Source organism: Lissotriton vulgaris, chromosome 11, assembly GCF_964263255.1.
Source record: "Lissotriton vulgaris chromosome 11, aLisVul1.2, whole genome shotgun sequence".
Classification (NCBI taxonomy): domain Eukaryota; kingdom Metazoa; phylum Chordata; class Amphibia; order Caudata; family Salamandridae; genus Lissotriton; species Lissotriton vulgaris.
The window spans coordinates 1,028,473,598-1,028,501,446 of NC_141699.1; the positions used below are offsets into that span (position 1 = coordinate 1,028,473,598).

The 27,849-nt window shown below is 44.0% G+C and overlaps 1 protein-coding gene across 1 annotated transcript in view; it reads right to left on the reverse strand.

Annotated features, from left to right (window-relative positions):
* The window catches only part of LOC147683962 (guanine nucleotide exchange factor DBS-like), a 1,615,891-nt gene that overhangs the window by 910,905 nt on the left and 677,137 nt on the right, over window positions 1-27,849 (reverse strand). The window contains exons 10-12 of the mRNA XM_086942584.1: window positions 13,365-13,484; window positions 10,393-10,584; window positions 8,250-8,441 (exon numbers count right to left, since the gene is read on the reverse strand). Of these exons, the coding sequence (XP_086798710.1) occupies window positions 8,250-8,441; window positions 10,393-10,584; window positions 13,365-13,484 (504 nt within the window). The remainder of the gene's footprint in view (window positions 1-8,249; window positions 8,442-10,392; window positions 10,585-13,364; window positions 13,485-27,849) is intronic.

A 27,849-nucleotide genomic window follows, 5' to 3' on the forward strand; every position in this document is an offset into this window, starting at 1 on the left:
TCTGTCAGCGAACATTCCCGTATCAACTGGTTAAATGAACCTATGACTGCAGGATATCTAGAACATTACTTTTTAATTGGTCAGTCCCATTTATGAATTCGTACTGATGTCGCGCATATTCTCAGTAACCCTTTCAAGTGGATTTCATGATAATCCACATTTGTTCAGTTAGGACCCAGTTAACTCATGGACCAATTGGTAATCCCATTTAGCTCTATTGTTAAGCGTATGTGTTGTTTGGGTTTACAACATACATTGGTACAAAAGAGTTTTATTTCCTGACCCTTGCTTATTCAAATTTGTGGTTAAGAGCAAGCTCTGCAGCTACTGTAAAGACCTCTTATGACCAATCATTTTTCTTGATGGCAAATGGTAATGAGCCCTTAGTGATCAGTCCTGTTCCCTTGTGACATGTACCCAGTAGCGGCTCGCAAAGGCAAGAGTGGTGAGGCCGGGGCGGGGTGGGGGTGGTGGAAGTCTACAGAGGACGGGTTAAGTAATATTAAATAAATAAATAAAACAACTTACCTTGTGCTCGGCGAGCATAAGGTAAGTGGTTTTATTTTTTATTTTATTTATTTAATATTACTTAACCTGTTATCTGTCGAGTTCCATATCCGGTTGCAGGTACTGGCTCCACTCAATATGGTGGGTCTAACCAATGGTCTGGTCGTCTGGCGGTCTTCATTCAGAAGACTCTGAGTACACATTGACAGTGTTTTCTGAACTGGTTCAGATCTGGGTTGGTGGTTCACTAGTCGGGGGAGGGGATGAAATGTAACACAAAAAGTAAGATTAGGGAGAGAGGTTGGTGCAACAATGGCTCTTTACATTTTCCATGTAGTAGGAGAGCAACTTTCCGTATATTAATCTGCGTCATTAATCTTTTCGTTTCGCAGTATTCCAAGATTACAGCCAACATTTCATTTTTTTCACAATCAAATTATAGAATGACATTTTTGTGGTCACAAGTAAAATATTTCTTAAGTACATTTCACAAAGCGTTCCTAGGCTCAGCCAAATACCGACGCCTGGTCATTTATCTTCTAAATAATTTTTTAGAGTCTGCCCATAGTCACCATTTCCAGAACCCCCCTGTAAGTGTGGGCACGTGAGGGGATTTCCACAATAAGGAGAGATATATTTTCGGTACAGAAAAAAACACCTCTGCAGGTGGGCTGTCGTTTTAGGGATGTTTGTCATGCCCTGCAAAGTAGTCAAGCCAAGTCAAATACTTTATTCGGCATTTTTATAAAGCACCATAAAAGTTACATTTTAAAATTCATCACCTTTGATGACTTAAAAATAATCAATTAAATCCAATATTTAAGAATAATAAAAGTGAAAGCAAATAAACTACACCAGCACTTCAAGGAGAGTGAAAAAGCTATACTAATCGTAAGAACCAGAAAGTCAAAATGAATTTTAAAGGTCCAAGCATTTTCTGAAACTCAAAGCACATTTGAGAAAACCGGCCACAAACGGGATACAATCAGGTTTTAACAATTGTAGATAAAACAAAGCCGGGCGCACTTGCACAAAGTTTAGCTTTTTTAACACCTCCCATGCTGGTGACGAACCCCAGCCGTCACGCCCCGCGGTGGGCGAGTGCTGATGACGGCTGGGGTTCGTCACGGCCCCGCCCTGTTCTTTTATTTACCGCACAGCGGTAAAATCGCGCCCGCAGCGAAGGGGTTAACAAAGGTTTCAGATACATAGTCCTGGGCATTTCATAATATTTACATAAGAACATAAAGTGAAGCAGATCCTGTGGAGACTTAGGGCCATATGTAGGTGGGAGATTTTGGCCATTTACCGGCGGTAACGGCCGAATTCGGCCGTTACCGACCGGTAAATGGCCATGGAGATGTAGGGGGATAAAAAACATGCATTTTCGGTAATTTTACCGAATCAGTTATTTTACAGATTCGGTAAAATTACAGAATCAGTAAAATTACCGATTCTGTATATTTTACCGAATCGGTAAATACACTGGTCGGTAAAATTACCGAAAATGCATGTTTGGTATGTAGGAGCCAATTTTAACATTGACACAGGGCTTTGAAAATCGGTATTTTACCATGCAATACAATTGCATGGTAAAATACCGATTCAGATGTACATGCACATCTGTGCATGTACACCTGTGGCACACATACATGCCCTAAGGGCATGTATGTGTGCCACATGGCACACAAGCCTAAAATGGCGGTGCCAGAGGGTGTCAAAGTGACACCCCCTGCACCCTTGAAAAATTTGGTATTTACTGATTCGGTAAATACTGAATCGGTATTTGATATTGAATCCTATGGGCTTCAAGGCCCATAGGATTCAATCGCAAATACCGAATCGGTATTTACCGAATCGGAAAATACCGATTTTTACCAATTCGGTAAAATTTACCGAATCGGTACCTACATTAGAAATACCTACTCTTAATTACCGAATCGGTAAAATTCGGTAATTAAGAGTCGGTATTTCTGATTTTGCTACATCTGGCCCTTAAAGTCGCAGCCACAGGATGCCAACACACTCCCTTTATGACCGCCCCTTGGAACTGCCAATAAATAATGAAAGAGGTTAAATCTAAACCTTGTTTAAAGGAATCTCTCATATGCAGGCAACGGCCATGTGAGATACCGCTCCATATCCAAGTTAGTGCTAAGTATCAGATGTGCCCTCACGCAAGGTTTAGATATTTCTTTTCCTTCTCTTTCCATTTTCCGAATTTGGGCGAAGGTGTGTTTTATGCGGTCGACATCCTGCCTTTTAATACCTCCAGGAAAGTAGTCAGAGATGCTGATGCAGGGAACTACCGCCATACTACCGCCATACAGGTCTATATCTGAGGTTGGGCATGACTGTAACCACAACCTTGTCGGCCGTGTCGCCAGCTTTTCGAACCTGGAGTGTTTCGGCCCCTATGTAACCTTTTATAGGAGCAGTTTGGCATTCTGTTTGTGAAAAGATTCTTCATCCAGGGAAATTCTCCTCCCTAGCATTTCGATAGAAATTAAAATATTAAAATCAGAAATGAACTCCCTTAGCATTACTGATATGGTTGGGCCTCATTTTGTACTTTCTGTGAAATCATAAAGAATTCCATGTCCTCTCCTAGATTCTTTCCTGGAGTGCTTAAGTGTGTAAACTTTTATGCATTCGCAAATACAACAAATATACATTCCTGACTAGACAAATCTAATGCATGCATCTGCACTGACTAGCGTTTTTCCCTTGGCAAAAACTTTTATCCATCGAGAAACTCTTCACCTACACTGCCTTCTAATTTTGGAAATATTCTTTCATTTTTTCAACCTGAGACAGATTTACTCCTGCACCCCAGTGAAGTTTACGAGTGTTTACAAATGTTCACGAAGCTTGGAATTGACTTGAATGAGGAGATATACCTACATATTAAATAACACCATGTTGCCCTGGTATACATGTAAATATGAGTAAAGCCATTTCTGCGTATAAATCCTTGTGTCGTGAGTAACACAGTATAATTTGCACTCATAAATGCTGCTTTGCCTGCACCTAATCACTTAGGTGATCAAATAGATTGATGAATTGGGCTCCTTGTTCTTCCTTTTGGAGAACCAAGCAGCTAATGTGTCTCTAAAGTCGTCTCTACCAATGGATGAAGCTACAGCCTTTGACAATTTCAGTTTGACCCTTGCAGGCTCCAGCGTGCCAGGGATAAGTAACTGAGATGGCGAGGCCCAGGTGCAACCTTGGACCACCATGCTGTGTTAACTCTACCTGCACCCAGATGAGGATATGGCCAGGAAGATGCCAGAAAAGAGGAGGTAACACACTGGTGGGAGCCCAGAAGGGAAAACATAGGATATCCTGTGGGATAGACCAAGGGTGGTTGTGTACAGGACTATGCAGTGGTCATCTAGGCAAGTCTGAAACATGATGATCAATGACTGCCCTTGAGACAGCGGCTTTTGAGACATAAGTGTATCTTAGAAGTTAAAAGGGACAATACTCAGGCTATATTGCAAATCTCTAAATGTTGGTCAGATATGAAACTGATACCTTCATGACTTGCACCCCATACCAAACATTTACTGGGGATAGCCTCCTGGCGTGGTGGTCAGGACCTAACTTGGTAGACAAAAGACAAGTCTATCATTCTGTCTCAGACCTGCTGACCAAGAATCTGGGGAAGGCTTTGCACTCCCTTAAAGGGTGTAAGGTCTTTTGAAATACCCTTACCATTTCTGTAACGGGTACAATAGCTCTGGCCAAATGGAGATGCCCCCCCGCCAACTATATTATTTTACTACTCTTGCCGTATATGAGGGATATTCTGAGAACTCGATATCCTGTTTAGTTCATCTAATTTATGTCTCAGGCAGACTAAGTGGTGCTTGTTAAAACCTCTAATAAGGGGGGAGGCTGAAGGGCACCAAAACTTGAGCAATACTAACCTGACAGCACAACTGAAATGGATGGAGTAGTGGCTAGGGTTGCACATTTGCAAGACACACCGGCCTGCCCAAGTAAATGTACAAGTAAATGCTGGCCAAAGGACCCCTAACCTACCTACATTTGAGACATAGGGGCCCCACTGGCTAGGCGCACGACTGCTTAGAATAGTGTGGAAGGGTAAGAGAAGTAGGTGTGGATTAGTCAAACAGTCTCTGATGTACTCCTTGTCCCTCCCTTTGCGGGGTCCAACCAAAACTTCCAGATCACTTTACAGCTTGGCAAGTCGAGTCCTGAATGAGGGTGGGCACAGAGTTTGCGGGGTGCAGTTACACCTCAGGAGTAATGAAATCACTGGGACAAGTGATCCAAATAAATGGACTCCCAGTTGGCCAGTTCCCACTGTATGCCCCTCACTAGTGCAAAACATATGCAGTGGGGTACTTGGGAAGTGGAATGTCAGACACATGACCTACTTCACTAATTACTCACCATAGGTGAGTGCAGGAGGCAAGTTACCTGTCTGTGTATAGGACCCTACACTCCATGACAAAGGCTAGCTTGGATAGCATCAGAGCCCAAAACAACTGGATGTTGAGGAATGGAACAAAGCATCAAAATACAACCACACAGTTCCTTCACATGTTTGCTTCAAGTAAATATCATTTAATTATGCTCATGGAACATCTTTTATTCCCAAAAGGTTTAATAAAATACATGCATAAACAGTGCTATAATTTCCCAAATCCGCAAACATTGATGCAGAGTTCTGCCATATGTTGAGGGAGTGCCCTATTATTAATAGGTACTGGGTAGACATTACCAAAGTATTAGAAGAGACATTGGGGTGCTCTAACCTTCGCGCACCAGCACACCAATGTTAGGTCTTTTCAATAGTACTAAATCGAAAAAAGTGGAGATAAAATTCCTAGACCTGGCGTTATTGTTGGCAAAAAGAACCACCACCATGTTGCGGCCTTCTTCTTTGTCTCCTCCACTGAGTAGCTGGCATGAGAAAATAAAAAGCTGGGCTACGAGTGAGAGCCTAGTCCCACAGAGGTCAGAAAACTGAGGTCAGCAAACATCCCCCATCACCCATCAATGGGATGAGGCACTTGCCACATCTGCAACCATAAATGGAGGGATCCGAGTGGATCAAAGAGTATGTAGATGAGAGTATATACACCGTACACCCCTCAGTCAATATCCCCCCCCCATGAGAACTACGTTACAAGCACATACATGACAACATGATCACCCGATAAAAGACTAAATTCAGATGACCCCTCATGAAAGGTTTTGTATAGCTAAACTTCTACCCTCCTGGGGACTCTTACCTGTCGCACAAGTAACTCATTCTCATATGATCCTGCTCCAGGACCTGTGTTTGTTATATCTTTTTGTATTTCTTGAGGTTTTTTTCTTTTCTCTTTTTGACAAGTGCATGCTTTAGCAATAAAAGAGAGTTGATAGGGCTGCTATTGGCAGACTACAGGTTGTCCTGAATATATGCTTAATGCCTCTTTCAACCTAGTATACCTCATTATCGCATGTTTCACAATCACTTAACTATAATAACATTTTCTTCAAAAATGACATTGATCTCTTAAGAAATGGCTGATGGGTTTGGAGTGCAGACTCAGGAAACTTCAAACTGCAAACCACGCACCTGAGACATCTATGCAGTTAGGCGACTACAGTTCCCTTCTGCAATGAGTACGTACCCTCTAACTGGAAAACTGTAAGTTAATGGCGAGCAGATGTGAAGATCAAACTATCACTTTGGGCTGAAAAGGGTGTATTGTCTGTATAACCTGCCATGTTACTCAAGTGCTATGTTCTGTTACTGTGTGAATGTACAGTTTAAAAATTGGTAGAATCCTGATTGTTGAAGGGTACTCTTCATTACTCCAAGACTTAGCTTCCTTGACATAGTTCTGAAGCATGAGGACTCACCCTAGACATAAAACTCTGACAAGCAAGGCAGACAATGATGTAACAGATGTGAAGCAGCTCAGACCATAGCTCACACTGCCAACAGTCAAGCCAGGTTCAATGGTTGTTCTGTGTCAAGTACACATTTGTGCAAAGGGCACTGAACACCTCCCTTCACATAAGCTATGTAAGCTTTAGCAGATGGTAATTAGCGTTGATCACCCTTGATGAGGGCTAGAATCCACCAGGTGCCCTGGAGATAACACACTCTTCTTGCCCCAGCATTGATCCATGCCAACTCCAGCAGCATTTCAGGGTGTAGGACTGGCAGCTGTAGCATGCATGAGCCTGTAATCTTTATCAGCTCTCATAAAAGTTTAGGGCCTGGATTAGACTTTGGCTGATGGATTATACTGTCACTAACGTGACAGATAGTCTGCATGACTTATTGCAAGTGCATTGTATCCCATGTGCTATCAACTAAAATACCTGAACAATAAAACACATCATAAAACTATTATCAGCACACACGCAACTTTTCCAGGATTCACGTTCAGACTGCCTAGCAGAACTTTATCTTCTTAGATTGTTGCTGAAACAAACAAAATGAATTCATGCAGCTTTGGAAGACAGTATCCTTTGAAGTCACACAGATGTAAGAGGTGAACCCTAGCCGTCTCTCAAAAATATCCTTTGCAATTGCCTGGCAAATCTAGAGCCTTGAGTCCCGCAATATGGGAGGATTGTGATCCCTGGGGTTTAGACCTTAGCTGCTCTGCCTACTGACCACTGACATTCAACCTTTGTGAAGTAAACAGGATGTGAAGTCATTTTTACAGTAGGGCATGGCATTTTTGAAGAGGGTGGTTAATTTGCATTTGGATATTTTGCTGTTGGCTGAATGGGACAGGTAGTGGTAAGCCATACTTGATACCTATATTATTTGCTTCAAATAATGTGGGGCTTTGGGGTGGAAGGAAAACTTGTGATAAGTTTGTGAAACTAAACATGGCTAAAAGGAGCTTTATTTGAAAAAAAATTAAATCACTTTCCAATGTAAGCATTGCGTAGGTGATACTGGCAGGACACAGACAGATAGGGCCCGAATCACGAAAGTAAACTGACGAAAGTACTCGTAAATGCCCTTTGAGAATACCGAAAGTTGTAAAGTTAGACTTTCGTCTCATTTTACCTTTGTGAATGGGGCCCAGAAACTGCAAAAAAATCACAAGGCCGATGCAACAAGTGAGAAGTTTTGGAATTCGGAAAGGATGAATGGGGGAGATGGGAAGGATCAGTGTTTGGTTGAGGGATAAGGTTGTTCATCTTTGAATTCAGGGCCAGAGTTGTACTTCTAACGTTTACATTTATGATATGTCTCCCAGGTTGTGGAGTGGACCACGGGGAAGTTTACAACTTTCTCAATAAGAAGACATTAAAAGCTTTTGGAAGGCATGATGAGAAGTTGGCAATCACTGACCGAAGTCCTTGTGGCCAGAATGTTTGATTGGCTAGTACATTAGCTTTGTCAACAAATGTCAGTGGGAAGTAAGCAACCCAACAGAGGTCTACAAGGACTAATCAATATAGCTGTCACTTTTTTGACTGAAGATAGCACATGGGCCTCTGGGTAAATATGTTATGTTATTTTAATTTGTAACGCGCACAAATCACCCATGAACAGGATGTCAAAATCAGTGATTAGGAAAAGAAGGTGGACATTTGGTAGAGGACACCAAAATACCCAAGGATCCCGGTGATGAGAAGTTTAGTTCCACCACAATTGGAATCGTCTCATGAAAATTAATATCCTTTGCTTCAGGTTTTAACACAGAGACAAAATGCAAGTGTTACAGGGAAGAAACTGAAGGTTGTACCTTTATTTCAGCAGTGAGAATCACATCAAACTGATTGTAGAAATCTATAGGATTAGATAATGGGTGTTCCTTTGCACTTCCCCTGAACTTTTCGATGTCGCGCAGTGCTGTTTCAGCACCTTCTTGGGACTGGCACTTGTCCACCGCTTGGGAGGCCAAGAGATATATTCCAGCTTCACACCATTCATTGGCCTGAAAAAATTTAAGCAAAGGTCTGTTACTATACACTTTAAAATGTCAGGGATCTTCATTTAACAAAAGTGTCCTAAAATCTTACGTTTCTTATTGTCATCTGTGAAAGCATGCAAACAAACACCACACTCTACATACATTTACCAGTCAGGAAGCCTGCAATTGATACTAGGGGTGTGCAAAATTACAATTCCACCAGTGAAATTATGAGACGATTACATATTTTTCCCTTCATAAAGTTGCAATGCTTGTGTACTTTGCACAACTTTGCATGCAGGCAAAGATGCCCCCTTTATACGATTTTTCTTCAGTGAAAAGAGGTTTCCGAATGTTTTCAAATAGTGAAAATTTGCCAATTCTTGGGGATTACAGTATCTACAAAGTCTTTTTATTTACATTCAAACACAATTTTACAAAACTGGAATAAGTAAAGTTTGACAACTGTTCCCACCTTTGTTAGCTCATAAGCAGAGTAAATACACGGCACAAAGAGACATTCAGAGTAAGGATATTCAAAAGTTGGAATCCTGTATCATCCCGTACCAGACGTGATGGTATGACATGTACAATTTATAAATGTATGCTGATTTAACTGGATTTTTGCAATGAAAGCAAAATGTAGGTAAAACCAACAAAAATAAAGTTTCCATCTGTATTTCTTACATGTGACCTTTGAGCTTTCGCTTACTATATACCTCAGAGAGGTTCTCTTCTAGTATTTCACTCAGTTTAAGGTCAATATCAATCAAAATGCTTCACCTGTACAGGCAGAGGTATGAATTTGCACCAGTGCCATGGGTAATTGTGCAAACCACCATAGCTGCATATGAAACCGCAATCACACAGTTTCATTCTGCCCACTGGCTACGTTGCCATGTAGTAGAATTTATGCAAGGCATCAGTGTTGGTACAATTTGATTTTTATAGTTTCGAAAAGAGTAAAAAATACATAAAGCCTGAGGCAATAAAATCCTTATGCCAGCCTCTTAAGGATTGTGAGGCCAACGCCTTAGGAACAGAGGCCTGCTGTTGGGAGCTTGCCTAATATCCTGTTTTAGTGTGAGCAGAATAGACAATATGGGCCTTATTACGATGTCGGGCAGACCGTATCAGTATGGGAACCTCACGACCATTGGCTGGCGGGTCCGCATACCTAATTACAATGCGACATCACATGGTGCGGTTGCAAATTCTAAATTCCCCAAGGGAGCTTGTGCTGCTGCCGTAAACCGGCAGTAGCACAAGCTCCCATAGAGAAATGGGAGTTTGTGTGAAATCCTGCACCGTGTGGCAGGCACCTCACTGGGCCTGCAACAGGGTGCAGGGTTTCACACTGCTTCCCTCGGCCCCAAACTGGAGGCGCAAGGAGAAGGGGGTCCTGTTAGGGGACCCCAAGCCGCTTTCCAGCAGGCTTTCCATGTCGGAAAGCCCAGCATGGAAAGCATGGTGGAAACAGACATCGTAATCCCTACGGCCGAAACGACGTACATAGGGATTATGTGCTGGTCTCCGACTGGCTGACAGGCTCCTTGTGCCCGTCACGACCAGCTGGTTTCACTTTCGACTCCCTGCATCGTAATGCAGCGGTCGAAACTTAAACTACAATGAGGGTCAGAAAGCCTCCGACTTGAGGTTGGCGGCTTTCTGAGTCTCATCGTAATAAGGCCCTAAGTTTTCAGGATGAAAGGAAACCTCCTTGGATAGTACAGACATTCCCTGAGTTTCGGGTACACTTGAATCCTATATGCTGGAGAACTCAATATACGCTAAAAAAGCATTTTGTTTTTTTACAGTAATTCAGCCCCACCATTAGGCAGTGCCCTAAGGTCTCACCTCGCAGAATAAACAGAACCAATTTGCTTTTGAGCAGTTCTTTGCAAGCACGTATGACAACAGAAAACTGATCATGCCTAATGCTGAAATATACCCCTCTGATGAAGTTGCTACCTACCTGGTCAAGCTGCTTATGCAACTCAAGCGACTTTCCCAGTACATCGTATTTTTTCTTTGTTTCATTCGTGAAGTCATCACAGATGCGTCTGAGTTCAACACATTTCGGCCTGATGGAGTCCACTGCATAGTGGTTACTGTGGATGAGCTGGTCCCCGTGCAGAGCTAACAGCTGAGCCTTTTCCAGAGATCCCTGAAAAGCCACACACAATAAAATAAAATAATATTACATAAAGAATGGCATCAGCAAAACACTGCAAGAGGGCTGGACACAGTTTCTATACCATTCTAAAACTATTTCATCAGAATTTCTGGATTTGCTTAACAAGTACAGCAGAATTTCGATTGGTTGCAGGAGGTTCCTGCTACCCGCCACCAATTTCCCCTCACTCCCGATTTAGAAGAGGGGTTGAGATGAGGATTCCACTAATGCAGAATCCCTCTTTTCTCACCCACCTTTGGGCATCTATGCCTCCACTATGTCAAGATCAGCCATCAGTACACGCGGTATAATTCTGACACTGGAGGCCAAGGAGGGAGTGGTCGAGCCGTGGTAGTCAGCCTGAGCTGCTCAGAGCTTCCAGTAGCTTCCATTGTCTTCCTCTCTGTGCTTCAGGGAGTACCAGTAGGTTCCTCAGCGCTATGTCCTAGATGCAGAGAAAGCCGTAGGGTGCCCTGAGTCCCACAATGTCACTACACCTGCAAAACACTACCCATGTGTTTCCCAGATGTTTGGGAGAAGAAGTAGGCCTTCTCACCTGTCTCATTGTCTTCTCTTTCTTTGTCTCTGGTTCTGTAATCAGTGCCTATGCCATCATACATTTGAAATGTGAAACATCTAACTTTTGGAGTGCAGTAGAAATCCCCTCGGGCTCCGTGAGGCCTTTGTTAACAGCAATAGCTGTGAACAAACATTGGAATGGTAATGCTCCGGGCTTCTACCAACCATTAAAAGCCTGGAGCACTCCATTGTCTTCAATGGAGCGCTCAACATTCCAATGTTATAACATGAAATAAAGAACTTACCTCCTACCTAAATGGCTCTGGAACTCTTGTATGAAGACCCTGCCCAACAACAGGTAGACAAGGGTTATGAGAGTCAAGTGGAGGATAGCCTGGAAGGGGACACCTTGTGTTTTGGGATCTAAGACTTCAACTATTGCCAAAATATACTCTTAACTCTCTTTGGACCTCCAGATTTCAGTGGTTGTAAAAGATTTTTTTATTTGACTTTAAGGTGCTAATTAAGGTCCTCCCATAACTCTCTTAACTGGGTAGGATGTCAACCTGATTTTGCTATGGTGCCTCCCAGAAATGTTATCTGGGTCAACTGCAAAGGCCAATAATCTTGGGTGCACATTGCTGAATGGTATGTGGAGGGGGAACATTGTCAAAATAATTGATGATGCAAAAATTGGTTTCCTATAGAGTGCTATGTCAACCATAATGCCAGAAAAGCAAATGGAGTCTGCGCAAGACCTAAGACATGGAATGAGCTCTCTCAACACATCAGAGCATCCTCCTTACTTCTTGAGTGCCGCAAGAAGCTGAAGACCTGGGTCTTCGAATAAGAACCTCACACTTACACAAGTGCCTTGATATCCTCTTGGGTGATTTGTGCGCTATACAAATCAATATAGCATAACGTGTACACCTGAATTAGGATTTGGCCACAAATATTAACAAGCCAAATACTGCTGGAAAAGTACTGCAAGAATACTAACATTTCATGGCAATAAACGTATTGCTAAATTCCAGATTTGTAAAGTGCGACTTATCACCCCTAAGTTTATACAGGGGCTGGGGGGGTGCCCTTTGGGAAGAGATTAAGTGAGCTATTGCCCAGAGTCACATGATGCTGAGCTGCAGCTGAGAATCAAACCGTGAGCCCCGCGCTCTGGAGTCAGTCGCTCTGCCCGCTGCACCACACCTCTCTCCTGTAATTTAAATATAGATGGCCTAATCCTTAAAGTTTTTTAAAAGTCTCTTAGATGTGTAAATTTATTTCTGTAAAATCAAAATTCTGATTTAATGAAAGAGGATTTGATTATTTTTATGACACCTAAAAAAACACTTACCTGGCATGGGTAAGTTAGTGTCATAAGAGTGGAAAAAGGTAGGCAAGGTAACTAAAGCGTGGGTGGAAGTGGTTACAAATTCTTGCCCACACAAAAAAAAAAATCGGAACTTTTGCAATATTTACAACCGTTTTTGCAGGGTTTCCCATCATAGAAGCACAAAGATGCGTAAGGCAAGAGTAATCATGTTTTCCAATACAGGAACTGAACAACTTCATATTTAATGGGGATGTAGAGGAAAGGGTTTCTCCACAGAGAAAAAAAATTGTTATATATGCAGGTGTACATATCCACTATATTTACTCCTGCAGCTTTCATGCCTAATAGACATTAGAACATTGGAATATTGGGAGCTCAATTGAAAACAATGGTGTGCTCAGGGCTTCTAATGGATGGTAGAAGCCCGGAGCATCAACATTCCAATGTTTGTTCTCAGTTATTGCTGTGAACAGAAGACCTCACGGAAATCCCCTTCGGCTCCGTGAGGCCTTTGTTTTACAAATTCTGCCCTCTAGGGTCGGAATGTTCTAATAGCCTTATAGGCCTCCGTAGCAGGCTCTACCGGCCATTAAAAGCCTACTCCCTTGTTAAAGGCCCTCGACTTCGGTTCAGGCCTTTAACAGCTGGAAGAGGCCACTACTCCGGGGGTTCCAAGGCTATATTAAATCATTGGAATGTCTTTAACAACCGGTATAGTGCTCGGCAGCGGAATGGAAGGGTATAGCTTGCTTCAGTAGAATCCACAAATGTACGCCAGACACAGTTAAATACCTTTGGCAAATACGTTCCGACTATTAAAAAGATGTCTCAAAATCACGCCCACAATGACTATTTAATTGAATGTTTTTGAGCCACTCTCCCTCTAATTTGTTGGTACATATAATAAAAGACTGACCTGCCCAATTGCTTCAAGTTCTTTCAGTTCTTTCAGAAGTTGCTCCACTCTGGCAACGCTGTTTCCCAGGTCTGTAAGACCAGCCTGAATCGCCATTAGGTTATCAAGGGACAGCTTCACCTGCGAAGAAACGTGAGTTTCACACATATTTAGTAACACATTATACATATTTTGGCCCAGCTTTGAAACAACAGGCCACACATTTCATCTACGCCTAGAAGTCAGATGGCAACAGTGGAAAAGTGTGAGCTATGACAAATGTACCCAAACAAATCTGAGTTTAAATGTGATTTAAAAATATAGCTAATACAGAATAATAGCACTAAATATTTATGTATTTGTTTCAGATCTTTTTGAAGTGGCGACATTTTGCCTTATGCTGTTTACAATGTTCAAATGCCTATGGTCCGATGAAGCAATGAAACAGAAGAAAGGCCGAGACCATCAGAAACCTACACTGAATCACTTCACCAAACACCAACATAAGGACAAAAGCAGACCTGCTTCAATCTTGACAGTGCATAGAAGACAAGGTCAATTCAAAGTAACCACAGAGTCACAGCGACTAGAGCAACATGCTGATAAACACATCCACGCAATTCATCACCGAAGCGCACACCCACATACACACACCGTTCCTGGGTGTTGAAACACAGCCAGGACCACAACTGAAGGCATACTACAGACTCAGATACACAAAGTGCATTTGCCTTGCCAACACAGGAATACATACAGTGCATTCTGAAAACAATAGCAAAACCATTCCCAAGCCCTAGTGTCGCAGTAAAAACACATACAAAAAACCCACAAACACACATGCACACACCCTCTAGCGCTTTGGCACTCATGACAACAAAGGGTCCTAATTTTAATGCATCTTCAAGCTGCAGACAAATCATATATCTGCAGCAAAACCCACAAATTGTGACATCCAGGTCAAAAGATGGCTCCAAGTACCCATCCTGTAGTTTTTCTAAACAAGTCAAATCTCAGCTTGCATAGTGGAGGTGATTTGAAAAAGCAATACAAAGTGCAAAGGTTTTTTAAAAAGAAACAGTTTAAGCTAAAAAATGAGTCTTAATACCCTAGTCCTTTTCTCCACAATTAACACTGATAAACCCACGTCCTTTCTCACTTTCTCACATTCTGGGACCAACTCTGTGGCCCCCAAGAGAGGAATGTTTGAACCTCCAATAGCAAATGTGTAGCAACCACTTCAGTTATGCCATCAAGGCACATGACCTTGGTGGCGGTGGACAAGAACACTTGGTGTGTGTTCAAAATTGAGTGTAAGAAGCGTCGCCCACATGTACTAAATAATTTTCCCATAGACACACACAATGGGTACAACCCTTTGATACATCTGGGCCTTGAATGCTTAAGACAAATCCAAGGATGTTTCCTCTAAGGTGAATGCCTTGAGGAAGTGACTTCACCCCTCAAAGAGTTGCGGTGTTGGGTGGAGGTTGAGTTGTCTTGCCATGTCGTATGAAATGTGTACTACATGGTATGACTTGTAGTATCATAAGCTTATACAGTTGTTGCGTTGTGATTTAGGTGTGAGGACTAATCAGTGAAGAGTCAATGGTTCTCTTGTGATTGTTGACTCCTCCCATAATGCCTGGGTCCTTGCGTCACAAAATGGAAACTGCTTGCTACTCTTTTCACAGACTGAGACCTTTCTCTTGAGAGACTAAATTTAGCTCAAATCAAAATCCCTATACACTATTGGTCTCCTTAAGTATGCCTGATAGACAGACCGAGCAATCTGAACTCAGTCCACCAGAGACCCAAATGTCAAAAAGGATGGGAGTGACCTAGTGGCGTAGTGTGGGCGGGGCCACAGGGGCAGTTGCCTTGGGTGCAAAATTCTTAGGGGCATTCTTAGGGGCACAAACTTTTAAAAGAAAAGTGGAAGGATACTTGTCTTGCCCTGGGCGCTGGCAACCCACACTATGCAGCTGAAGTGACCTGAATCTAGCATCTTCTATTCTGAGGCAGTAACAGGACGTTATTGCGGCATTCCTGTAAGTTGGTGACAGGGATGCAGCGATAACGTCCTGACACATACTTAGGGCCACAGAGCCACCTTTGATCAAACGGTGATCAAGCTGATTTCTCTGCAGGCCATAGTGTCCAGTTTAATGTGATTATTAAAAAAGATCATATCCAACAGTTTTGCATAATGAGTTGAGGCCTCTAGTTTTTGAACTTTCAGTACCAGCTTCTTGCACCAACTCCTATTCTTCTGGCCTTTTAACTATACTACCGTAGTCACCAGGGCAGCTTTCTTGTCAATAGACCAGTGCCGCACTACGAGGATAAGGAAAGTACAACCCTTGCCCATTCAATCTGTTTCTAAATCATCAAAAGTAATTTCCCAGAAGAATGTTTCAAACCCAATGTACAACAAACCTGCTTTAATCTCGAAAACAACTTCTTGAAGTTGCTTTATTTACGGTTTGATAATAGAGCAGTAAAAACATGTCAGTAAGTACATAGAAGCTGATGGTTGTTTTAAAAAGTATACATCTTCACTCTAAGACATGGCTAGTTCAAGGGCTGGGCAATACTAGCCATCCGCCCAGGGCACAGCCAACAGAGGGGCAGAAAGATTTTCCCTCAAGCCACAAATGTGGCAAGTTTACCACTGGAGGGTGCAACCAACAACCAGGCTTGGGTGGTCAATAAAGAGCTTCTCTCCACAAAAGTATATTATGGGATGAGGAATTTTCTATTTCCCGATTTTCTAAGGCCCCAAGATGTATCCTTTTACTACAAGGCTCCATGACAAATCAGCAATGTGACTCTGAAATGAAGGAAGCTGTGTTTGCGGCGATCTGATCTCGTGTCCTACAGCAGCATAAGGGTGGGTAGCACCAGGAATGTGGTACGCCCATCCATTAAGTGTAACATTATTTATTTCAAAATGGCTATTCTTCATAGGGTGGACAGGACGTGCTTTCATTGCTTGGCCAAACAGGAGATTAGCAGCATGTTCTTTGGGAAGCCAATTAAGAGCTGCAAACTAACCACGTTCAACAAAGCAGGCATTGTGAGGCTTCTACGGGTGTGTTTGAAATTGTTGAAAGAATTTGTCAAGGCGCCAGGATATACTTCTCTTAATGGTGCTTGATTTATATGTGTCAGGCTTGAAGTCCCAGTAGACAACAAGACGCTCTCAGGGTTGGCGAAGACCTAGTCCACTTCATACCAACCTAACCAGGGAACAAATGAGGAGGTAGTAAAAAAGGACAGAGGTGCCCAAAACAAGGTACGAAAAAGGTGAAGTAAGGATGAAGTGCAGCAGGACAGGCCTTTGGCATTGTGAGTGGAAAATGAGCACAACTTTCTGGATGACCTTGTCCAAAGAGGCTGCAAAAGACTCCAGGCCAGAATAAAGATCCATGTAGAGTCTTTCTTGAAATCAGGAACTCAGACCAAAGAATGGGATCAGTGCATGCTTTACAAAGCACCTACACATTGAATCTGGTAGGCCTTCATGATGCCGACATACAGACACATTTTGATGACTAGGATGGTGCTCATGTGGTTGTTGTTTAATTCGAATTGGATTGTCTCCTGTGTTTTGTTTTTTTAAACAAATTTTAGTCGAGTTTTATAATTAGTCTTCGCTGGTACACTTAGTATTTTTGTGACAAGATTGCATATGCATGAATACCACAGTGCTAGGAGTACAGTTACATTCATACAGTACAGTTATTTGCATCCTGGTGTAATCATACAGTCTCATAAGTTGTCTTCCAATTACTGTGTCAATGCCCGCAACCACTCTACTATACTCAGCTGTTATATCAGGATTCCGAATATGTATAGTAAAAAACCCATCCTTGATACCCCCATTCCCCCGAAGTTAACTGACTGGGCATCACCAGGGGCAGCTGCACACTTTTCAGAAAAGCCTGAAACCTGTGGGTAGGAAACATTTACAAGGAGCACATTCCTGTAGTGCACACTTAAAACATAGACCATAATGCTTGTTGGACTTTTCTTTCCTATTTCTGCGGTGCAGGGAAATGCAGTGTCAGCGATGTGGCCCATTAGTGGTGCGTTAACTTGCATGTCTATCTATGTGGCAGCAGCTGCAACCTCTACGGTTGTCTGCGTATTCCCGCCCCATGCCTTGAAGGACTCCCGCAGTATATCCCAGGCCATGTATTTATTTATTTATAAAGTTTTATATAGCGCAAACAAGATCCCGAAGGATACCATGCTATGGGTATTTTACATTGCCCTCGCTGTTCCCCCCTTTGGATTGCCGCACTCTCGGTCAAGCTCCATTTCTCTACCTCTTCTTTCAATGCGACAATCTTTGGTGGTCTCGCTGCTTTCCACCGTCTTGTTGTAAGTCTTTTCGCGAGTATTAATGCTAAGTCCGCAACGCACGCCTGTACTTTGTAACCCTTTGGATGTGGATAGATCCCAAGCACACAGCTTTTAGCAGTGTTCCATGTCCGTCCACCCACTACTTTAGTCAGTGTGTGCGCTATCTGCGCCCAGTATTCAGTTAATGCTGGCCAGGCCCATAGCATATGGCAAAGCCTGCATCCGTCTCTGTGCATCTAGGGTAATTTGCAGTAGTTGCAGGGAACATCTTATGTAGCCTGTGTGGTGTGAGATATGCTGCTGTGTGATCATGTATTGTATTGACTTGAAGCGCGCATTGCGCGAGACCGCTTTAGGATACGCTAAACAGGATGCTCATTCTCTGTCAGTACCTCCTCCAAATCTGTATTCCATTTGGCTCGCAGAGCCGCTAATGGTGAAGGCAGCGTTTTCCTTATGCATGTATACAGACATTTCGTCAGGTGCCTACCATTACCCATTAAATGCAACATGTATACTAGCTCGTGGGTTGGTGGAGATAATAGTTTGACCCAGTTCAGGTATTCCAAGGGAATACCGTACCTCTCCAACACCACCAGCATATACTCCCAGCTCAGCGTATGAAACGCTTGCCAGAGGTCCAGGGAGAGACAACCCGCGTTCGGGGGGTGGTCCAGGGGGGCCCACATCACCTGGTATAACCTTCTCACATTATGGGCTGTACTCTGCGTGGTACAAATCCGTACTGGTCTGCATGCACCAGCTTGTTGAGATATGGTAGTAGTCTGGACACTAAAAGTTTGCTAAGTATTTTGTATTCAGTATTTAATAGCAATAGGGGTCGATACGCTGTGATATTAGTGCTATCCCTTCCAAGTTTAGGCAGAGAAACCACCAGTGCGTGGTTTGTAGTCGGGGGTAATGCGCCCACAACCAGGGCCGCCGCATATCATTTTTCCAATCGGGGTGCTAACTCCTTTGTATATGCTGCATAAATTCTGTGGGAAGACCATCCAGCCCCAGGGTTTTATTTCGCAGAAGGTCTCTGATTGCCCCCTAGATCTCCACTGCTGTAATTGCTAATTTCAGCGCTTCCTTGTCTGTTTCCTCCAAGGTGGGCAGCCGCACATCCCAGAGGAAATCGCTGAGCTCCTGTGTATATATCTGTGCAGGGGCTCTGTACAGGTGCTCATAGTATTTCTGAAATGCCTAATTTATTGTTAGTTGAGTGTCTGCTAAGGCACGCAGGGGGAAGGGATCCCAGTTATTGGGACTGCCGGGGGGATCCCATGATATTCTTGCTAATAGTGTGCCAGCCTTATCCGCCTCTGTGTGGGCTCTTTGAACAAATGTCCTATAGTCCACCACGTGTAGCCTTTCAAGTAGTTCCACGTACTCTTTACATGCCTCCTGTTACTTGTCTGTGCTGAGATTCAACTGCCCCCTTCTCTAGAGGTCCAAGCTGGGATTCTACACCGGCTAGACTTCGCACAATTGTTTGTCTTGCCCCTACTGTTGCGCCAATTGATGTGCCCCTCACCACCACTTTGAACACCTCCCACTCTATCAGTGGGGAGGAGGCAGTACCTATGTTTTGGGAGAAGTAATTTGTCATGGCACCCGATATTTGAGCTTTAAAGGCCACGTCCTCTAGTAATTGGGGGTTAAATCTTCACGTCAGGACCGGAGTGGGGACAAGACCCCACTGGATTGTGAGCTCCAATGGACTGTGGTCTGATAACGTTTTCCCTATGTACGCAGTGTCCAGCACCTTTGGTAGTAGGTCGGGGGAGCATAAGATGCGATCTATTCGCATGTGCACCGCATGCATCGGGGAATAATATGAATACTCGCATGTTTCTGCACTTTTGCTGCACCATACATCTGTCAACTTCCACCCTCGTACCCATGCTTCTAGTGCCTTAGCCTGTCGTGCTGTTATTGCTCCCTAAGTGGGAGGTGCGATCTATCTGGCTGTATCCTTAAAACTGCATTGTAGTCCCCCCCAGTATCCATAGGTGTTGTACCCAGTCCACCAGACCAGCACTCACTTTCTTCAGGAACACTTCTTGCTCTGAATTTGGGGCGACTATACTACCCAATACTAACCCCTGCCCATCAAGTTCTCCTTTTAACAGCACATATCTACCTTCTCCATCTATTCGTTGCTCCAGTAGGCTGAAAGGGACCAGCCGTAATTTACACCGGTGCACCCCTTGCAAAAGCAGAGTATGTTGTGTTGCACAATTGGCCCCCCCATTTTTTCCAGATTTTTCCAGCTTCAGCTGCATTTAAATGCGATTCCTCTATGAATACTATTTGTGCCTTACATCTAATCAGCTGCGCATGGATACGGTACCTCTTGTGTATAGAGCCCATGCCGCACATTCCATGTGAGGAATTTATATGATGATATTGTCGTCATTTGTGTTCTGTGTGCGTTCTAATATATGCCCTCGCGTATTTGCTCTGTTTCTTGGCAGGTTCAGTATTGTGCTCAGATGTGCACTCTTGTAACTTCTAACTACCTGAATCCTAACAACTGACATTCTGAGAGACAAACCTATTCTGAGAGGCAGACTTGAGACAAGTGGAGTTACAAACAAGGCGCTCACCTGGTTTTCATCTTTTTTAGAAAACAGATGTAATACAGTGACCCTTGGTTGCCACAAATCCTCAGAAAAACAGCTATCAGTAGGACTACCGCAGGGCTTATCCTTAAGCCTGACGTTGTTTAATCTTTACATGACCTCATTGCTTATCTTAATTGTCTCTATTGGTGTCGAAGCCATCACATATGCAGACGACACCCAGGCCAAATCTTACCTTAGACAAAAACTCCACCGCTGCAGAAGAGAAATTTCACCACTGCCTAACGGCAGTCATGAATTGAATGAAAGTCAACCACCTGAAGTGTAACAGTCAGAAAACAGAAATTATGCTGTTCGGGAAGGACAATCCCTGTACGCCTAGTAAGTGGTGGCCAGCAAACACAGTTCCGCCGCCTAAGACTGCGGACACAGCACGGAACCTAGGAATTAAGTTTGATCCCACCTTATCTTTCCACAGCCAAGCACTCGCAGTGGCAGGTATGTGTTTTCTTACCATAAAGATACTGAGAAAGTTCTTAGATCTACTCCGGATGAATGCTAGGAAGACAGTAGCTGCTGCATTGGTTTTGTCTTGTTTGGACTATTGCAACAGCCTTTATGCAGGTGCAAACAAGGCTGTTCTGAAAAAACTACAGGTGGTCCAGAATGCCGCAGCCAGGTTGGTGCTCCGGCGTCCTAGGGGCTCCCCCTCTGTGGCAGCACTCCAACGCCTGCACTGGTTGCCAATTCACAAAAGGATCCTCTTTAAAGTCCTAATAATCATCTACAAAGCCTTAAAGGCAACGGGTCGACATGTCTTAGGTCTAGAATACACCCCTATTCCACTCAGTGCCTGCTGCGGTCATCCTCAGGTAACTTCCTAGCAGCCCCCAGCTACTGTTTGAAAACAAAAGAGGTAAAACCATTGCTGTACTAGGAACAAAGGCCTGGAACTCTTTGCCACTCCAGTTGAGACTGACACAATCAGAACTTTTTTTCAGAAAACTGCTAAAAACATGGATGTTCTCTGCCCCTGACAAATTGGGACTCTCTCTCATCTGAGCTTTTCCTCTTTCGGGACACTCACTCTGCTTGTTACCTCTGACCTCTATATCCTTTCCCCCAGCGCCAAGATACTCCTTGGAGTGAACGTTGCGCTTTATAAATATACCCATTCATTCAACAACCCCAATACTTCTGTCTAACCTCAAACGTGTGCTCGACCAAACATTTGTCACTAGTGGCAACAACTTAAACATTCTACTGCAGTTGCTTGGAGGGAAAGTATGCCAGTCGCGGACAATCTTACCTCAAGATAGAGTTCTCTAGTGCTGCATTTGGGGGCAGCATTGTGGTGTACATGTACATTCAGTGGATTAGGAGAAAGAGAGAAGGAACAGAAGAGAGAATTAAAGGGAGAGAGAGTGAGAAAGAAGGAAGAGAAAGGAAAGAAGTGGTCTTGCTCCCCCAACATCCCTCAAATTTGTGATTTAGGTATAGAACTGTCATCCGTGCCTACACATATACCAAAGGCGGCCAATCCCCGTTTCCAGATCATTTGGCTTGTGTTCATTCATGTCCATTTCCGGTTCTCGTGGTATAGGCATCACATTTTTGCTCTGCGTGCTGTTATTTAAGTAAGTCCGATACTGTACGCCATTTCCATTTGCCCTGTGCACTGCCTTTATTCAGTCCAGCAATTCCCCGGCTGTTTGTGGTGTCATAGATGGAAATAAAGGTTGACTATTCTCCGAGTCCATTGCTGGCATCCCGTCCGAGGACGAATCACGTATGTTGCCTTCTCTTGCTGTTCTCAGTGCTGCTGCAGTTTGCAATGCTACTCTCCTACTCTTATTTTTTTGTTCTAGAGTAGGCGCTCTCTCTTCCCTTAATCACACCTTCCAGTATTCCATTGCTCATTGCGTCTATGGCGTTGGCTCAAATTTCGAGGCTGCCTGTGTTCTTCCAGTATCTCCAAGTCTGGTAAATTGACTATCGCTAACATCACTGAAAAAGGTTACTGATAATGATAATGATAATAGCAGTAACCTGAAAAAGGTTACTGCCATTATCATGTGTAACCTTGAGCTTGACTGAGAATATCAATGCATATCGCAGGTTCAGCTGCTGCAGGTGTTTTTTAACCCCAAAGACGTTTTCCCTTTGTATCTGTAGCTATACAGTGTAATCGGGAACAGAGAGATCCTTGCATTTTTATAGAGGAGGGTTGCCCGCTCTCTTGGTTTGCGCAGGAGTGTGTCCCTGTCTTTGTAATTCAGGATTTTTGCCACCATTGGCCTCGTGGTAGAAGGGGTGCACAGTTCCTGGTGGGTACCCTGTGGGCCCTCGTCACGCTAAACATGTCCGACAATCCTCCCGTCGCCACCTCTGTGTGCAACCTTTGATCTATAAATTGTGTTGGATCACATCCCTCACTTTTTTCGGGCATTCCTACTATACGTATATTGTTCCTGCGTGCCCTCCCCTCTGCATCATCCGCCCTATCTTGAAGCTTTTTAACCTGCCGCTCTAGCTGTGTGACCCTTTCCGTTTGCGCCATGGTGTGATGTCAGACAGGGTCATTGAGTGTTTCTGGACTTTCTCATCCAGGTTTTTGTGGACAACCCGTAGTAGGCTCACATCAGTTATGAGTGTGCCCAGTTGCTGCTCCGGCATTGCCCTAGATTTTCGTATTTTTTTCAATATAATGTTCAGTTCATCTGGGGGTGGATCTGTTTGTGCAGGGGTATCTGGGATCTCTTCCAGTGATAGCGGCGAGTCTGTCATAGAACTGGCACCAGGGTCCCCAACGGGTCCCTGCTCCACTTGTTTCCCTTTCGGCCTTCCCATTGTGATCTCACTCGGCTCCCAAAATGGCGGCTGGGATATTCTGCACTCGTAATGTGGGAGGATCCAATGTGCCCTTCTCTTGCTGCCAGTTGCAAGTCGCTGCACTAGGGACTTATGTGTCGTGGCGGGCCGCGTGTTGCACAGGCATACAATCTGTGTGCTCTGTGTCTCTGTTTTTTTGGTTCAACGGGGCTGCGGTGCACTGATACAGCTTGTCGCTGCCTTTCTGGGCCCCCTGGGATTTCCGTTCGCCTAGCTCCTCTACGGTCTATGCAGGCACGCAGCGATTTTTCGTGTTACCACACAGTCCAGTTCTGTCTCATCTGGTGCCGCCTGGCCTCAATCATGTACTCTTGGTCACAGTGCGCAATTAGGCCTCACCTTCCTCAGCAGAACTCAGCTGCTCTGCATGCCTTCAATACCATAGTACCTCCGGCGGCACTCTGGTGTCCATCGTATGTGGATCTCACACTAGTCGCCTCAGCTGCCTGCAGTCGGCAGGGTTGCTTCCGTCACTACCAGGGGCCTGCTAATCACACCGGCAGTGCCAGGCCCAGACAGGCGACCTCGCATAGTACGAGGCCCAGTCACAGATCAGGCCGCCACCGACCTGTACAGCGGTATGGTTTTTTGGCCTGAAAAAAGTCGCTCCGTGAAGCCGACTTCCTCCGTGCGGTGGCCGCTCGTAGATTTAGAACGGATGAGTGCTTTGATGGGGGATAGGAGGGAGTTATTGGCCCCAGCCCGGAGTTCCTGGATTAGGTGTCAGCCATCTTCCGCGGCTGGCCACTCCACCGTCTCTTCTGTCTTTTCATGCTGACAAGAAGAGCTAATAGTATTTACAGCACCTCGGGACAGCACTGAAGCCCCGTAAAGAGGGTCCACAAAAACTAGGATCAGATATACTGTCATTCGACTAGCCTCTGTCCCTTTGACTCCGCGCCGGCCAGCTAAACATGCCCAGCAACTTAGTGAGTATTTTTGTTCACCATATACTACAAAGTGAATCCCTTTCAGGCAGTCGGGAAGCTTTATGGTTTCGATTTGGTTGTCAAGCGACATAAAAAAGACACATGAAAGATCAAGTGAGGCTGAAAACGCAAGACATACAAAAGGCAGAGACCGAGGGGCATATTCCCAAGAAAATGTCAGAGCGCGGTGCTAAGCCTAATTTGGCAGCGCTGCACTCCGACATTTTCACAATGCAGGGATGCGCCGTATTCACAAGAATAAGGGGCACCCGTGTGTTTCCCTTATCGCTGGCACAACAAAAGCTACCTAGCACCAGCGCAGGCACCCTGCCTCCATGTTGCAAGGGTGCCTGCGCTGCAGGGACGATTGTTTATGTGCAGGAAGGGACAGCTTCCTGCACATAAACAATCAATAATGGCGATTTGCACTTTCTGTGTAATGCAGCACAAATGGTAAGAGCAAAAAAGGAGAAGAAGTTCATAATTTCTCCTCGTTGGGCCATTCTAACACTTGGTATTCCATGGCGTTAGTTTCTGGCGCTGCTTCAGCCTTGTAAATCTCGGACGGAGCATCAAAAAGCAATGGCTATTGCAGTGTAATGCCCACAGCAGCACCCATTGCACGCCCCTTTGCCGCAGAGGCCTGCAGCAGAAAGGGGTATATTTACAAGGCGGCGTTAAGCCACGCAAAGTGGCTTAGCACAACTTTCTAAATATGGAAAATGGCACTGCACCAACGAAGCGCCAGAAAAAGAGATTTTCGGGTGGCGCTGAAGGCTTGTAATTATGCCCCACAACACAACAGCAGTATTACCGAGTAAGGAGAGTATCTGGTTTTAGTTCGTGATGTATTACTATTCACTCTGGTAAATTACTGCGTCCCAGGGCGCTTGGCGCTCCCACAGACAGATGTCCCTCCATTTTTTGGACCCGTCGGGCGGGACAGGATGATGCAGTTGCTTTTCTCTCATTTCCCGTTTGTGTGCAAATGTTCAACAATGCACACTTAATCTGCCTAGTGTCCAGTTACCTTCCTCTAGACGTAGTTAGCTTGTTCTGAACACACAACCTTTGGTTTATGTATTTAACATTCTTATTAAACACAGCACTAACCCCTCGGGCAGCATACATTGTAAGTAACATAACAAGATATTAAAACCAAACAAAGGCATAGGTGCCAGTCAACAAACAGAGCAAGCAGGAAAAAGCCAATATAAAACAGAACAAATATAAAGGTGGCTGCAGCAATTAGAGTCCATTCCCACATCAGAGCAGCCTTTGTGTAAGTAAAAGGAGGACGCGCTACCACCCGAGCGTAGGAAGCGTCACTAGAGTGGTCCACAACTATCAGGATATATATATCATGTGACCAAGGCCTCCGTGAAGGCTGAAACGTTATGCTGAGGTGTGCCGTCTTCCCGATTGAATAAAAACACTGCTCACCTGCATTTGGGTCTCCTCTCTTCTTCTGCGCTGCGGTATCCAGGATTGGGCTCCAGGCGAGAGTAAGCAGAGATTGTCTTATATATATATATATATATATATATATATATATATATATATACACACGCACACACACATATATATATATATATCTTTATATATGTATGTATATATATATATATATATATATGGCACATAGAGATCCTTTCGTGAGAAAGACCGGAGGGACACCATAGGGTACTGTGGGAGGGGGCTTTATTTCTTGAGCATAGGCATGAGGCGTTTTGGCATTTGCCTTTATCAATGCCAACTCTCACCCCAAACTTGCAACAGTTCATCTAAATATCTCCAGTCGCTCCGCCTTCAGTGGTCATCCCGATTGGTTAGGCCAAAGTCACATACAGACCTGTAGTCCCTGTAGAAAACTACAGATCCCAGCATGCTCTCCCACTACATGCAAGGTAGTTTTGTTTCGCCCAACAACGGTGTAGTCCGTGACAATCAGGTTATATAAAGGCATTGTTTAGGACTGCAGCAGTCAAGGTAATTAAGACAAAATTCCCTGTCCCTAAAACGCCTCAAACCACACAATTCTGCTCCTGACGGTGGCCTGGAAAACTCGAATGCAGTGATGCGGATTCCTTTGCGAAGTCACAAACTGCTGTCTGCAGCGGCCAGATACCAAGGGCGGGTGTGGTGGGTCAGAGCCTTTCACTGCTGTGAAGAACAAAGAAAGTGCCGAAGCTGCTCGGATGGCTCTTTCCCATTGCTGGGACGGGTCTTCTCCAATGCGAGCCCAGAACTTGCACGAATCATATGGCACATAGAGATCCTTTCGTTGAAAAGACCGGAGGGACACCATGGGGTATGTGGGAGGGGGCTTTATTTCTTGAGCATAGGCATGACGTGTTTCGTCATTTGCCTTTATCAAATGCCAACTCTCACCCCAAACTTGCAACAGTTGATCTAAATACCTCCAGTCGCTCCGCCTTCCGTGGTCATCCTGATTGGTTAGGCCAAAGTCACACACACACACACACACATATATATATATATATATATATATATATATATATATATATATATATATATATATATATATATATATATATATATATATATATATATATATATATATATATATATATATATATATATATATATAAATTCAAGCAACAAAGGGTTCTTCCGGAATCCGCTCCCAAGTCAGGTGGTGCGTTTACCGTCAAAACCCAAGCCGGTCAAATTTTCCATAATTATAAATCCTTACGATATAATGCACACTCAGAAGTCACAGGCTGCTGCAAAACAAGTTTATTTTCTTATAACAGCAACCCGTGACTTCTGAGTGTGCGTTATATCGTAAGGATTTATAATTTTATATATATATATATGTGATCAAGGTACAGGTGGGACCGAAACACGTCATGGCAGTGATGCAGGGTGTTTCAAAATAAATATTTCTAGCACGAAGAACTTTTTGGGTCCGCTATTCTTCTATCGTTGTTTACTGGATGTTTTGAGGGAAACTACTATATATATATATATATATATATATATATATATATATATATATATATATATATATATATATATAACCTACTGGCGATAGCCAGTAGGTATATATAGTTAGGATTTTTTCTCTATGGAACTTTTGAAAATTCTATGTCTAATAACTTTGGCGTTTGTGGACGGAATTGGCTGAAATTTTCAGGAAAATGGCACATTTTGTTTCTGAGCAGCCATTGAAAATTTGGGGGGGGCCGAGAAAAAAGGGGGGTCCCAAAACGCATTTTTCCCATTCATTTTTCCATAGGGCGGTTGGCCTCACTTTTAGCTCGAACGGCTGAATGGATTTGCACGAAACTTGGCAAAATTGTAGGGACTGTTAGCCCGATGCGCCTTTGCTAGGTCTCAATATATGTGCTCCAGTGGATTTTGAGAAATTAACGTTCAAAAAAAGATATATATCTGTAACAGCGCTCCGGGCAGCGCTCCGGTTCGCGTACTTTTCGCGTAACGGAACTTTGCGATGCGAAGCTGATTGGCTCTCTGGTGTCTGTCAACATTCTAAACAGTCCGGAGCGGCCGCCATCTTGTCTCTCGGTAGGATCGAGAGACAAGAGGAGGCCAAAACAAAGGGGGAAATGAAGGAAAGGGGGCAAGGTAGACCCCTTCTGACCCCCTAGGATTGATGAGGGGGATATTATAGAGCCACGCGGGGCCCAAAAAAAAAAAAAAATTCCGATTTTTTCGCTGTAGAGACGCGTCTTGGTACGCGAA